Source organism: Calypte anna, chromosome 12, assembly GCF_003957555.1.
Source record: "Calypte anna isolate BGI_N300 chromosome 12, bCalAnn1_v1.p, whole genome shotgun sequence".
NCBI lineage: Eukaryota > Metazoa > Chordata > Aves > Apodiformes > Trochilidae > Calypte > Calypte anna.
The window spans coordinates 19,091,201-19,105,381 of NC_044258.1; the positions used below are offsets into that span (position 1 = coordinate 19,091,201).

Here is a 14,181-nt window from a genome sequence, read left to right on the forward strand (position 1 = left end):
TAAAAACATTTATTTTCCTAATCAAAACCCCTCATTAATTAGAAAGATGTGGCACAGGCATGAAGCCATCATTTAGAGATTTGCTGCCTGTGTGAAACTGCAGCTTCCTGAATAATTCCACTGACTGGAGAAAGCAAGAGTTGCCCAGCCCAACCCAGTGATGAATCTTTGATTCCTACAACCTTAATCTTAAAATGCTAATTGTATCAGGCCCCCCAGGTCCACCAGAAGATGTGAAAGTTGAACACATTTCTAGCACTACTGCTGTGTTATCCTGGAAGTCTGGAATAGATAACAACAGTCCAGTCCAGATCTACAGTGTTCAGATGAGGACTCCTTTCTCAGTGGGATGGCAGGCGGTTGCAACAGGTGAGCAATGTGTCCTCTGTTTTTTGCATCTGCTATTAAACACTCCAAAACCACATCATCACTGACATGTTTGTTTTGCCTTTAGACCCTGAGGTCATTAATGGCAGGACTCACAAGGCAACAGTGGTTGAATTAAGCCCTTGGGTGGAGTGTGAGTTCCGTGTGGTTGCCAGCAACAGTGTTGGAATTGGGGAGCCCAGCAGACCATCAGCTCTCCTGAAAACTAAAGCAGCAGGTAAGTCTCTGCTTTCTGGCTGTTTTTTTCCACACAGGCTCGTGGCCAGCTCCCAGCAGTGAGAACTTCACTGCAGCAGAGCCACTTCTTCCTGCAGGGTTACTACTCCCAGACCCTTTGACATCTGTGGAGCTGTGGCTCCATGCCAGCAGACAGACCTACAGAGCCTTTACAAGGGTTGCTTGGACATGACTGAGGTACCACGTGCTTTTGCTCTCTGCTTTGGAGATGGCTTGGACCAGCAATAAAGGCTGGAGCCTTTATTATGCTTTATGCTTCCTCCCTTTGATATGTCCCAAAATATATCTAATCCCCATGCCTGAACACAAGCTTTCATTCAAGCAATTGGGGACCAGCATTTGTTTTCTTCCAATTATAACCTTGTTTATCCTCTGCTCAGGGACTTGCAGAGAGGATGCTAAAGCTCTGAGGCCCAGCCTGGCACCAGCCTCTAATGCCTTTGCTGCAGAGCCTCTTTGATATCTGAGCATCAGGAGGGACAGGAGGAAATAAATTGCAGCATCCAGAGCCCAGTGAAACTAATAGCTTCCACTGACTCTGGGACAGGATCCTTGCTGTCTGTCTGTCTGACCTTTACACATTTATCTTCTGGGACTGGGAACCTCCCAGGGAGAAGGCTCATTCTTGGCTGACCGACACTGTCAGTCCTTTCACCTCCTCAGTTTGGTGCAATTTATTTGAAGCTTAAACCTTTGCTTTGTTTCATGTTTCTCCCAGACCCCTGCTTATCATCTCTCTCCCTCCTATAAAAATCAGTATTTCGAGGATGGGAAGCAGTTAAAATTGGAAGCAGCTTCTACAATCCACTTTCCCTTCTCTGTTTGTCTCATTTGCCAAGCTTTGAAATCTGTCACCCTGCATTTCAGGACAGAACTCAAAATACAGTACTGTACATCAGACAGCGGGAAATGCAGATATCCTTAGAAAGGCAGCCCATTTGTTACTCAGAATACCTACAGTATTTGTCCCAAGGCAGAACTACTTCAAAATTTATTAAATCAGTACATTTAAATGTAGTAAGTTCTTTTTTCTATTGTTGAAGCAAAACTGAGTATGCATGCCAGGAAAAAAACCTATTTGATAATTAGAACATCAATTCTGATAGATTTTGCAAGATTTCCAGGTGACCCCTTCCTCCCACAAGGAATAAGGGGCAATGGGAAAAGGGAAGGCTACTGGAGGCAGGAAAAGGCTGATTTTCTACATTTCCCAACAGAACATCCAAGATGTGTTCTCCGTGACATGATTAATCATGAAGTCAAAACCAGGCTTAAGAAGGTCATTCTTGCTGTAGCCACCACAGGGCTTTGTAAAGTCTGATACTCAAAACCACCTAGACAGTCAGTAAAAGCTTTCATCTGCTAAAGCATCTTTTTATTAGAGGGATTCACAAGATTGGGGCTAAAAAAAACCCAAAAAATGTATATTTAATTGCATTATTTATCATGGCAACAGCACAAGAACATTGTTTCCTTCCCGTGTAGTGCTATCTGAAGCTTAACAAAAGGAACAGAAAGACCCACTTGAGGTTGTATTTGCTGAACCCCTCCACTGCTGTAAATCATTCTGTCTGAAAACATTGCAGTAAGAGAAGTAACAGCTGATCTTTGTTTTTTAAATCAGAATAGGAAACTGGGAACAGTAGGACAGTGTGTGGAGAGCAAACTGCTGGCCATGAAAGGGTGAACTTGAACTTCCCTCTGGTAATAGCTGTTTTGCCAGCTGAAATCAGAGCATTAGAAAATTTGTGGATGCAAATGAGCCACTGTTCATTTCATTAAAATGGAGCTGAGAATTAATTGAGCCTCTGTTGGTGTACTCAGCTGTAAATTTTTGTCTGTTTCTCAACTATGACCCAGTTGAGGCTCTGCTGAGCAGTAGTACAAATTTTTTCTCCATGCAAATGTAGTAAGTACTGAGCACATTTAACACATGAACTAATTGAGCATCAACTGGTTCATGGAACAGTGAAATAGGAGGCTTGAAAGTCTGCTGTGGTGCTTTGTGTTTTTGTTTTTCCTTTAATGCAGTTCTTTCCAGTCTTAGATTATTTTCCTTTGATGGGCACAAAGACATTGATTGTGAGAGACAAAATTGAATACCTATGCTAAACTCTCCAAAGAGCCTGTCTGTTTGCACTTGCACTCACTTTTCTGACTGCACAACAAAATTATCCTGAAGTTTCTGCATATCTAGAGAGGATGAAATCAGATAAAGATTTCTGTGTGACCTTGAATCTAGAAGTGATACTGGGTTCACATAAACTTATCTGAACTTTCAGGGTTATTTATTGCCTCTGTTGGCTCTACTAAAGCTAGGCTAATGCTGGATGAAAGAGCTGGTGAAGGGCAGACAGAGATGGCAAAATTTACCAAAATCTCTGAAAAACCTTGTGGGATTTAACTGTCCATCTGGTTCTGATTCTGCTCCCAACCCTGTCTCAACACATCCAATTTTACACCAGTGAGAGCTGGATGAAGGGAACAACAAAACAATCTTGACATTCCTCAAAACAGTACCAAGGGTTTGGAAATGGTGAAGAGTACAAATGCCCTCTTCTAGGGGGCTTCTGTCTCAGTTCTGTCCTCGTTCTGATTCTTCTCCAGCAGTTGGAAAGGAACATGGTGTCAGCCCTGCAAGTAGTGACCTGGGCAATAAGAACAAGGCTGGGCTGTCTGAATTCCATCTCTCACAAACCAGCTCCCCCCAGCTGTCAGCATTTATGAGGTGGGAATGGTGATGAGAGGCAAGAAATGCCAGTATTTTCCCTGCCTCTCTACCAAGAGCCATTTGAGTGATGAGAAGCCCCTTCAGCTTGGAACACCAGCACATTGCTTGACCTGTACCTGTGGTGCCACACACCAGCAGCAGCACTGGGGAAACAAAGCTCTAATCCATGAAGTTTTGAACACTTGGAGTGCTGGGAGATGAAATAAAGCAAATTAAGAGTTTTGAGTTTCCAAAGAAAAGCATGCAGCCAATTAAAAAAAATTAATATATTGCTCCAACATCGTGTTTACGGAACAAATGGATAATTAGTAAATCAGTAGTGTTGCAGCTACAGTCTGAATGGAACATCATTTTGCCAATTAGTTGATGAGGCATAATAATGTCAGATACTTGATGCTACTAGCTTCTTTAATTAATTTTTTGAACCAAGGTACTCATGTATCAAATACATCTGTGGCTTCAGCCTTCTGAACTTGAAAATGTGTAAACATCCTTTCAGCTCATTTTAAAATGTGCTGTTACCTGGCTTAGTCCCTGTTCAGAGTGTTGGGAAGGCAGGAGAGCTGCAGGGGAGCTGGGACAAGCTGTCAGCATCCAGCTGACAAGAGCCCTGGGAGGAGCAGTGGGGAGCTGGGAGCACCAATGTCTTCTCTCCTGCAGTTCCTGTTGTGGCACCAACAAACATCAGTGGAGGAGGAGGGAGCCGCTCGGAGCTGGTCATCACCTGGGAGGTAATTGTTAGCTCAATTAACCTAAGCTGGCTAATGGGGAAAAAATCCACGGGTGAAGTGACAGCCCTGCTGAAATCCACAGGCTCTTGTTCACTGGCTTTGGCTGAGCCTGGATTTCACCCTACATCTGGAGAGCAAACAGCCTGTAAGATATACAGCAAGTTTTCTGTGTTATAGTGAACAATTTATAAAAATAAACAGTTTAAGAGGCATGTTATAAAGATGTTTAGAAGTCTGTATAACCCTCTTATCTCCATTGTACAGGAGGTGCTTAACACACTAATCTGCTTGGCCGTTTTCTGCATTAACATTTTTCATACTTTTGTTTACATGTTTTTCATTCTGGAACACTGTGCTGACAAGACATATCCTATTATGTGTTAAAGGAGATGAGCCCTTTAATTCTCCAGCACTCCAGTGAGGGGAGAGAGTGTACATTTTCAGAACAGCTAATGCTGCAGCAGAAGTTGCAATGGGTGAGCACAGGGCACTGCAGAGAGCAGAAAGCAGTGAGGGAAGGAACCCTCCTTCTCCAGGCACCCAGCAACCTCCCCACAGCCCCAGGGCTGAAGGCAGGAAGTTATCTTGCACAGCCTGGGCAGGGATGGAGCAGGTGCCCCAGCCCCTATGGAAAAACTCCCCAAAACATAGCTCCCATCTTCTTGGGTTTTTCACTGAAAAGAAGTTTGGAAGTTCGTGGGACTCACTTAAGTCTTTCCTCTGGTTTTGAGGACATCAGAGCAATGTAGGAGCTACCCCATAGCATCAGCAGCAGGGGCCCTGCAGCCTTGCAATGCACTTTACAGTCAGGTGTGGCTGTCTCAGAGGCTGCACAGGTGACATCTCTATAGCACTGTTTAGGCTCTGCACAGCAGACCTCTGTTTAGGTCTAAATTTGGGACAGGGTATTCCAAAAATCATGGAATCACTTTGTAAGTTGTGGGGAAAAAAGCCCCAAACCTAGAGACTTTTAGAATCATAGAATCATAGAATGGGCTGGGTTGGAAGAGACCTCAGAGATCATCAAGTCCAACCCTTGATCCACCGTTGCAGTTACTAGACCATGGCACTCAGTGCCACATCCAGGCTCTTTTGAAATATCTCCAGACACGGAGAATCCACTACTTCCCTGGGCAGCCCATTCCAATGCCTGATCACTCTCTCTGTAAAGAAATTCTTTCTCATCTCCAACCTAAACCTCCCCTGGCACAACTTGAGACCCTGCCCTCTTGTCTTGCTGAGAGTTGCCTGGGAAAAGAGCCCAACCCCCCCCTGGCTCCAACCTCCTTTCAGGGAGTTGTAGAGAGTGATGAGGTCTCCCCTGAGCCTCCTCTTCTCCAGCCTCAACACCCCCAGCTCCCTCAGCCTCTCCTCATAGGATCTGTGCTCCAGTCCCTTGACCAGCCCAGTTGCCTCCTTTGGACCTGCTCCAGAACCTCAATCTCCTTACTGAACTGATGGAACCAGAACTGGACACAGTAGCTCAGCTTAAGCAAGGAAAGAAGTCTGCTGTTTCCTTTGGCTTCATTCTTTTCCTAAAGAAATCAGCAAGCTCATGTATACAGTTTGGAGGAAAAGAAGAGGGAGTAAAGTAAACAAAAAATTCTGTAATTCATCAGCTGAATTACCTGTATTCTCCTGCATGCTAAAACCCATGCCATTTAACCAGCCTTTTGGGGGAGGAAGGGAAGGGATAGGAAAAAAATTAGGTCAAAGAAAAAAATCCCCACTTAGAGAAATACCACTGCCAGTGCTGCCCCCTCTCCATGCTCTAAATAGAGTGAAACTTCACTTGTACTGAACTACATTTTCCTCCACATGCACCTTTCACTGTTCTGTTTCATCTTCTCCTCTACTGATCCACTCTTGGGGAGCATAAGAACATGAAAATTGAAAACAACCTGAGAGACCTCAATCAAATTATCCTGTAGGACTTCATAGTGTGTCCTGAAAAACAGTCAGAGGGAATACTAATTATGCCAAGCTAACAACACTGAGCACCACTCTCCAGCTCTCTGTGATGAACTCACTAAACATCTTGATTAAATCTGAGGTCAGAGGAGCCTCAAAAATAAATTAAATGGTCTAGAAAGTAGCTTGAACTCTTATAAATCCTCAGTGCACCTCATCACTCACACTTAACTCTCTCAGGACAGGATAAGAGATAGAAGGAGGGATGTCGAGGAATTAATGTTTGAAAAACACTAAAGGAAAGAATTCTTTGTGATATATGCCAGGCTAGGGTTATTATTAGAATTAGGAGGAATTAATGAAGAAAATAATAAAATAAGAGCCCTGAAAGCTTCTGATGTAATTCCTGATTCTTTTTCCTTCATTTTCTCACACCATTTTTTCATCTATTTGCACCATTTTTTTCCTGGCTGCTTTTCTATGCACTTTACTTTGATTCCAGCATCTAAAATAAATGAGGTTTTGCTGAGGAACACTTCCTTCCTCCATGTACTACTCATCTTTCCTTGTTTCATAAATGCTGTCTTGTTTAGAGAAGGAAGTGGAGAAGTATTTTTATCAAAAAAAAAAAAAAAAAAAAAAAAGAAACAGAAAAGTATGTGCTGGATACAATGTCAATATAATTGTTTGTTCAATCTGAGTCATTAATAGATGTCTTGACATGAGATTTTATTAGTAGAAACAGTAATTTTGCCCTGTTGACTTGCAGTAGCATTACTGCACCAAAGAAACCTAAAGATGAGTGTGCTTGTGCTGAAAAAAATAACTCCTGCATTCACATGCAGGCTATCACATAGCAGATACACACTTCTGTGCATGCATTTGCTCCTTGCCCAACTCATTTTTTCCTATAAAAATACTTTCTTTAAAATTACCATTTCTCTATCCCTTGGGGAAAAACAAATCAGCTACAACCTGCACTGATTTGAATGCTTTTAATTTTGAAAACTTCATGCCTAAGAGAGGGTAACTTTAATGGAGCTGATCAGATCTTTTGTTTGTAAATTGATTGCCTCGATAGATTTATTATTTTGATTTTTATTTCAATATCACATTGACTGATGGAGCAAACATTATCTTCTCTAAGGCACAGTCAGCTAAATCAATACCTCTAAAATATACTCAGAGAATGAAGATTCAATTAAAAGAGTGTATACTTGCAAATGCTTATTGACTGACTGCCTTGTCACTACAGCCAGTTCCAGAAGAACTACAAAATGGGGAAGGTTTTGGCTACATCATTATGTTTCGTCCTCTTGGCTCAACAACCTGGACCAAAGCAGTGGTGGCTTCAGTAGAAGTGAGCAAATATGTTTACAGGAATGAAAGCATTACACCTCTCTCTCCCTTTGAAGTGAAAGTTGGTGTCTACAACAACGAAGGAGAAGGGACCCTGAGCTCCATATCCATCGTCTACTCAGGAGAAGATGGTAATGGCTGTTGCTCTTGGTAGTAAAGCCTGTGTAGCATCAGTAGGTCCCAGCTTACCAAAGGTTTCCTTTGGGATAGCTATAACGCTGAGGGTTTCATTCACAGATTTATATTAAGGATATTAAGGAGCCTGCTCAAAGCTGCTCACTGAAGAACGAGAAGAGACACGAGGGGAGAAAGATTATAAATAAGCAAAGGGCAGTTTTTCAGAACTGTTTTAAGTAGACAGCATGTTTATTTGTCCCCAAGGGACAACCTGAGAATATCCCTCAGTTCCTGGAAGTAACTCTTGGTCCCCCATGTGTCCCCTCAGCTGTGTTTTCTCCCACCCCACAGAGCCACAGATTGCACCAGCGGGGACGTCGGCTCAGAGCGTTTCGGCAGCGGAGGTGGAGGTGTCCTGGCAGCCCATAGCATGGAACAGGCACACGGGCAGGGTGCTGGGCTATGAGGTGAGGCAGCTGGGGGCTGACACCTTCCAGATGTCCCTTTCCTGGCCACATTTGTATTCTGGTTCCTGCTCAACACCCACTGGAGCTCTCTGGCTCTCATTAGCAACATTTCACCCGAGATAATCAGCGGCGTTTACAGAGCGGAGCTGAAGCTCTGTCCCAGACTTTGCAATGTAAATTAAAATCTCAAGGTTAATCACTTGTGATGGCTCCTGGAACAGGGCTGGTGCTTAATTGCACAAAGCAAAGCTGATCCTCCCTCCTCTCACACAGCTGTAATGCTGTCTGAGCATCCTGGGGTGGGTCCCTGATAGTTTGGGGGCATGCACATGACCCAGAGCATTGCTTACAGAAGACACCAGGATAAATGCACCTCATTGCTACCCAAAGGCTTTTGCCTTCTCACTGCTCTGAGATTCACAGACTCATGTAGGCTGGAAAAAGCCTTTAAGGTCATCAAGTGCAACCACTAACCCAGCACTGCAAATGCCACCACTAAACTGTGTCCCTCAGCACCAGATCCACGTCTGCAGTAACTCCAGCACTGCCCTTGGCAGCCTGTCCCAGTACCTGGAAACCAGAACTTGTTCCTAATATCCAACCTAAACCTCCCCTAGCACAACTCAAGGCTCTTTTCAGTGACCACCTGCTCATTTGCTAATAACTGACGAGTGCTTGGGGTTTTTTTTAATTGTTTTATCACTCCAAATGTATAAATTGAGGTAATATGCACAGTACACAAACCTTCCTAGAAAAACTGCTCACTGAAAAGAAAAACCAAGGTGTAAATATCTGTTGAGGAATCAAAACTAGAGTCAGGATAATAAAAATAATAAAAAAGCTCTTAGATGACTGAGATAAGTGTTTCCTTTTATCTTTTAAAGGTCTTTTTCCAAAATGTATTCAAACCATAAAACCAAACAAGCTTTTAAAATTTCTCACCTTATCTAAAGTTTCCTTTTGGATATCTATAAAGTTAAGGGTTTGATTTACTTCCTTAATTGCTATTATTGCTATTAATATATAAATATAATATATATATTTATTATTATTAATTATATAAGTAAATATTAATATATAAATATATTTAATATATATTAAATAGCAATATTAATAATACTGCTATTAATAGCCTCTGAAAATTTATTTCTTCTCGCTAAATATGAATGTTTGATTTTATTTCTTGCTAGTTCTGCATGCAAAATACCCTTGAGGATTTCCTTGAAATCCTCATTGTCAGCATGTCTGTTTCCCACTCAAATCCCTAACTGAGGGAACACCAGTGCATTGCCTGTCCTTTGCTCACACTTTCCAGGTTTTATATTGGACTGATGATCCCAAGGAGAGCACAGCTGGTAAAGTCAGAGTCAATGGGAATGTAACAGCCAAAAATGTCACAGGACTCAAAGCTAACACCGTGTATTTTGCAACAGTTCGAGCTTACAACACGGCAGGGACAGGGCCCTCCAGCACCCCAGTAAATGTCACCACAAAAAAATCACGTGAGTATTCACTTTTGTACAACAAATGTTCCAAACTCCCAAGTGTGCTGGTGACATTTCAGCTTGCTGTGACCCATCTCTGCTAAATGTTGCAATATCAAAGAAAACTGGCTACCAAATTTCTTCATAAAACGAAGCAACGAAATCGATGAGTATCTCCAGAAGGTATTTCTTTATGACTCAGACAGGATTCTTCTCACAGGCAGTTTCTTAATGGAAAATAGACTCATCTCTGGAAATAATTCTCTATATTTGTATGTGCATATGTATGAAAGACAAGTTAAAGACAAGGCAGTCAAGTGACAAGTCATATAAAGAACAAATTCACTTTTGTTTTACATTGACTTCATCTTCTGTCAAGTTCAGGATTGTGCTAATGGTTCATTTAAAAATTAAAGTCAAAATAACCCTTTTAATATTTAAAAACAGATATTAAAATTTTAAGCTCTAGTCTCTGAAAGATGCAAGCACTTTCAAGATGAGGAGAGGTAATATGTCAAGAGAATATAAACAATGTGCATCTGCAGCAGGACCTTTAGCTTCAAGGTAATAGCTCTGTCTTCCATCAGCCAGGGTTCCTACAATCTTCTGTGCATGCCATTACTGTGGAGACAAAGCAAAACTAAAATGGTCCTTCTGCCAAAGAGGTGCAATTCTGATTGAAATGTACTTATTGGAGATCAATTTAAGGTCTAAGTTGATATCCTGGTTTAAGTGAAAAACTACTTAGGAAAGTGGAAATTATATCCCTCCATGAAGATGCTGCTCCATTAGGAGCTCTTTGGAAGCTCAGCTCTTCTGCTTCCTGACTTCTATGTCATGGGTTTCAGAAGTTTCTTTGCTTTTTCTTTTCCTTGATAAACACACACATCAGCAGATGTTGGAAATAGAGATATTAGAAATACTTTGCAATAGTAAAGCTCAGCTTAGTACAGCAACAAAGCCAAGTGGTTCCTAAAACATGGGAGTAACCTCATTAACTTAATGAACTTCACCACATACTTGGGATTTCTATTATTCTCAGTGGTGATTACAGTGTTGATTACAAGAAATCAGTTGAGGAAATGATCTGCTAATCTTAGATCTGAAGAACTCTTTGCAGGGATTTTATTTGTGGATGATACTGTGGATGTCATTGTCATCAGCTCTTCTGGTCCCTGGCTTTATAGCAAAACCAGATTAATTTGGGTTTGAAAATCATCCTGTCTTGGTTTTTCAGCCCAAAAGCTGTGAACTAAGATGGTTTGAGGTGCTGTGCTAAAAAAATCTTTGGCCAAGGTAATATTCACCCCTTTCTGAGTGCTTCCAAGACTTCTCAGAGTACACAGCTAATGAAGTATTTGACATCCTTTGCCTCTTGTGAGTTTTCTGTTGTCAAAATCCTTATATAAATATTTGCTGAATGTAACAAGGACATTTCCATCCATATCTAAGTAAATTTACAGTTTTAGGTATGTGAATGTATCTAAAAGCCTTCAAAAGGAAAATGACTCTTTTGCCCAGCACTGACAGTATGGCTCATGGAAGAGTAAGTGCTGATATTCACCTGGGTGGGCCACAAACACCTCCTTTCCCTCCTGCTGGGATGCATTAAACATCTCCACAGTCATGAAGCAGTTAGGTATGAAACTCAGGCACCCTTAATTTATTTTCTCCTTGTGAAATGAAAGAAATTGCCAAGTATTACCAAACCAGCAGTACCTTCCAAGCTGCAGACATCACTCCTCCCTACATAGGAAGTGTAGGGAGAAAAGAAGGATTGCAGAAGTTAAACATTTTAAAGTCTGGGGTACTCACAACGTGATTCACCAAGTGAATCTCTCCTCCTTTTTCTTAATTCTGCTCAAGTCCTTATTTCCTCTAACATCTGCAGTGCATCCTCCCAGGCAGGGTCCAGGGGGACACACCACGGAGAAGGAGAGAATGTGTTGCTCTGCACCTGGGATGCAGTTCAAAGGCACAGTTTCAGCTCCACATGTTCACACAGGATTCAATTTCAGTCACTTGTAGGCAAATTTTCAAAGTCCTGGCACTCAGGCATTAAAAGCCTTTGAAAAGCTACTCTCAGCCTATTGTGCTGAGAATTTATAAAATTCTACAATGTTTCATGATGGATCACATGGAGACTTTAATGTGGAGTTCTTTGGAACCTGTCCTCATGGCTGATGAAAATCTTTTGTATTTTCTTCTTAGCTTTTTCTGAAATTCACAGAGCAAAACATTCTCTAGGACATTAAAATACAGATAGGAAGAAGACAGTACTCAAACAAAATCTATCAAATTTAACTTGAGCTGTCAGACACTGCCAGGTTTTTCCTAATTTCGAAAATGAACTCTCACAGCAAGTGGCTTTGTGCTATGAATAGAACTTCATTCTGACTAACACAAGAGTCATGATGGCCTGGAAAATATTTTTCACTCTTTTTAGATTCAAGTCATCCATGTATTTGCTACCTCCATGTCAGCAGCTCATTCAATTATGCCATGCAAATGAATATTCAGTTGGACCTTGTGATTCTCATAACCTTGTTTTATTTTTAAAGCACCAAGTCAACCCCCAGCAAACATTGCCTGGAAGCTGACAAATTCCAAAATCTGCTTGAACTGGGAGCATGTCAAAACAATGGAAAACGAATCAGAGGTGCTGGGCTACAAAGTAAGTAATTTCTTTGTCTCACGAATTAGACATGTTGGGTATAATGGAGGTACAAATAGTTTATTCATTGGAAAACAGCAACTTTCCTGGAGTTCATGGGATGGTTGTCTGAGATTTTTACAAAGGGAAGAATAGCTGAGTTCATTCTGAGCAGGACCTCTTTGTCCTGATAGATATTTTCTGTTCCCATCACCAGATCTTGCCCCCTTTCCCTTGTCATCTTACTTATTCTTGCATCCTTTGGGGGGAAGGAGTTTCCCAAGAAATAAAAAGTGCTGAGTGGCAGCAGGAGCTGGGTCTGTCGTGTTCAGCTGCAGAACTCTGCTTCCTGAGTGGAACCCCAGCTGCTGCAATCCAAATTTCTGTCCTTTCTTGAAGTCTTTAGAAAGATACTGCAGTGCAAAGTCCTGAGTTTTCATTAGTAGGTGGTAGTTAGACACAGAAATCAATGTGAATTCTTCTGTTTGGATATAAATGCTCACCACAAACAGGGAACATTTAAAAAATCCTCCTCACTATCACCTCAGCTCCTGAAGTGCCTAATGAATTGTGGGTATAAAGGGTAATAAAGGGTGTGAAGGGTGTTACAGATTTGAGTCATGTTTAAAGGTGTGTCTAACTTTACAGAAGAGCATAAATGTGTTGGAGAAGGATTTCATAACCCTGGTTTTAAAGTGAGCCTCAGTTCTAGCAGACAAAGGCTCTCTTGAAGGTAAAGCCTGCTGTGGTCTCCATCACAAAATCCTGCAGAATACATTTCTATGTTTTGAATTAAGTTGAATACTCTGCAGGATGCTGACAGTGCACTGAAAAGTTTGGGACATGACAGAAGATATTCTCAGCCCCCCCCAAAGAAATTAAAACTTAAAAACCCCATGATACTTCTTGGTTTCTAATCCCTTTTCACTTAGATTTTGTATAGACAAAACAGACACAGCAAAGCACAGATACTGGAGACAAACAACACTTCAGCTGAACTTCTGGTACCGTTTGAAGAAGATTATCTCATAGAAATAAGAACAGTCAGTGATGGTGGGGATGGCAGCAGCAGTGAGGAAATCAGGATTCCCAAAATATCAAGTATGTGAGATTTGATTTTCTTTTCTCTGAATGTTGTTGTTTTCATAAGAAATCTGTGTGCCTTTAAGCAGTAACAGAGCTCCCATTGCATGGGGGTTAAGTCACCAGTACTTCCACATTCATTAGGTGGAAAAGTATTTAGCACAACTCCTAGATAAGACCTTTTTTTAATGGAGGTCTCCATCTGCCCTGGTCTGTCATGCCCAGGGAAGGACAGAGAAATAAGATTTTATGCTGAAGTCAAAGCTGAAACTCTCACATAGAATGTGGCTCTTCATCTGAGCTGCTGCTGGGACACAGAACCTCAGCCCTGCTCCAGGTCCAGCCTGTGGTCTCATAAATATCTTATGAATAATAAATACCTTATTAGTCATGCAAAACAGAGCATAGTTGTGCAACAAATTAGCCCAAACCTTCCCAGAAGTGGATATTCCCAGGGAGGGTGGGAAGCTGATTCAAAACCATACTCTGTGGTATTGCTGCTACAACTTAAAAAACAGATACATACAAGCAACATTTGGGGATAAGGTTTCATCTTAAAAATAGTAAAAAACTGTCTCTGACACAAATTTTTTGTCAGAAAATTTTGTGTGTTTCCATTTTTACAGGTTTGAGTTCTGGAGAGCTAAAATTGTCCCAAAGAGTAAACCACGTATTGACATCTGTGCTCCTGCTATTGAGTGCTGCTCTTATGTACATTTTTCCTTGATGATTAAAGTGATGCTCAGCCTTGGACTTTTCAAAATAAACCATGATTAGGTTTTATCTTGATACTTGACCACTCCCAGCATTCCTGAATAGAAAAACCAGTGGGAATGGGGGAGGGAGACAGAAGTGATCTCCTGTTAAGAAAACATTAAGTATCAGTATTACACTGATTTTTAAAAATAAGCTTTGAAATTAATGGATAAATGTGTATGCTTTAATTAAATGGAGTAATGCCAAACACAATTTGAGACTGTAAGGAGTGAGATCTCAAGGGTTTTACAAGCAGTTCCTGAAA

General features: G+C 41.4%; 1 protein-coding gene across 1 annotated transcript in view; it reads left to right on the forward strand.

The window, feature by feature from the left end:
• The window catches only part of LOC103535325 (contactin-6), a 101,918-nt gene extending 88,031 nt beyond the window's left edge, over positions 1-13,887 (forward strand). The window contains exons 14-22 of the mRNA XM_008501372.2: positions 211-369; positions 455-604; positions 4,016-4,086; positions 7,253-7,487; positions 7,825-7,940; positions 9,256-9,442; positions 11,986-12,098; positions 13,010-13,178; positions 13,787-13,887. Coding sequence (XP_008499594.2) covers positions 211-369; positions 455-604; positions 4,016-4,086; positions 7,253-7,487; positions 7,825-7,940; positions 9,256-9,442; positions 11,986-12,098; positions 13,010-13,178; positions 13,787-13,887 — 1,301 coding nt within the window. The remainder of the gene's footprint in view (positions 1-210; positions 370-454; positions 605-4,015; positions 4,087-7,252; positions 7,488-7,824; positions 7,941-9,255; positions 9,443-11,985; positions 12,099-13,009; positions 13,179-13,786) is intronic.
• The last annotated feature ends 294 nt before the right edge of the window (positions 13,888-14,181 follow it).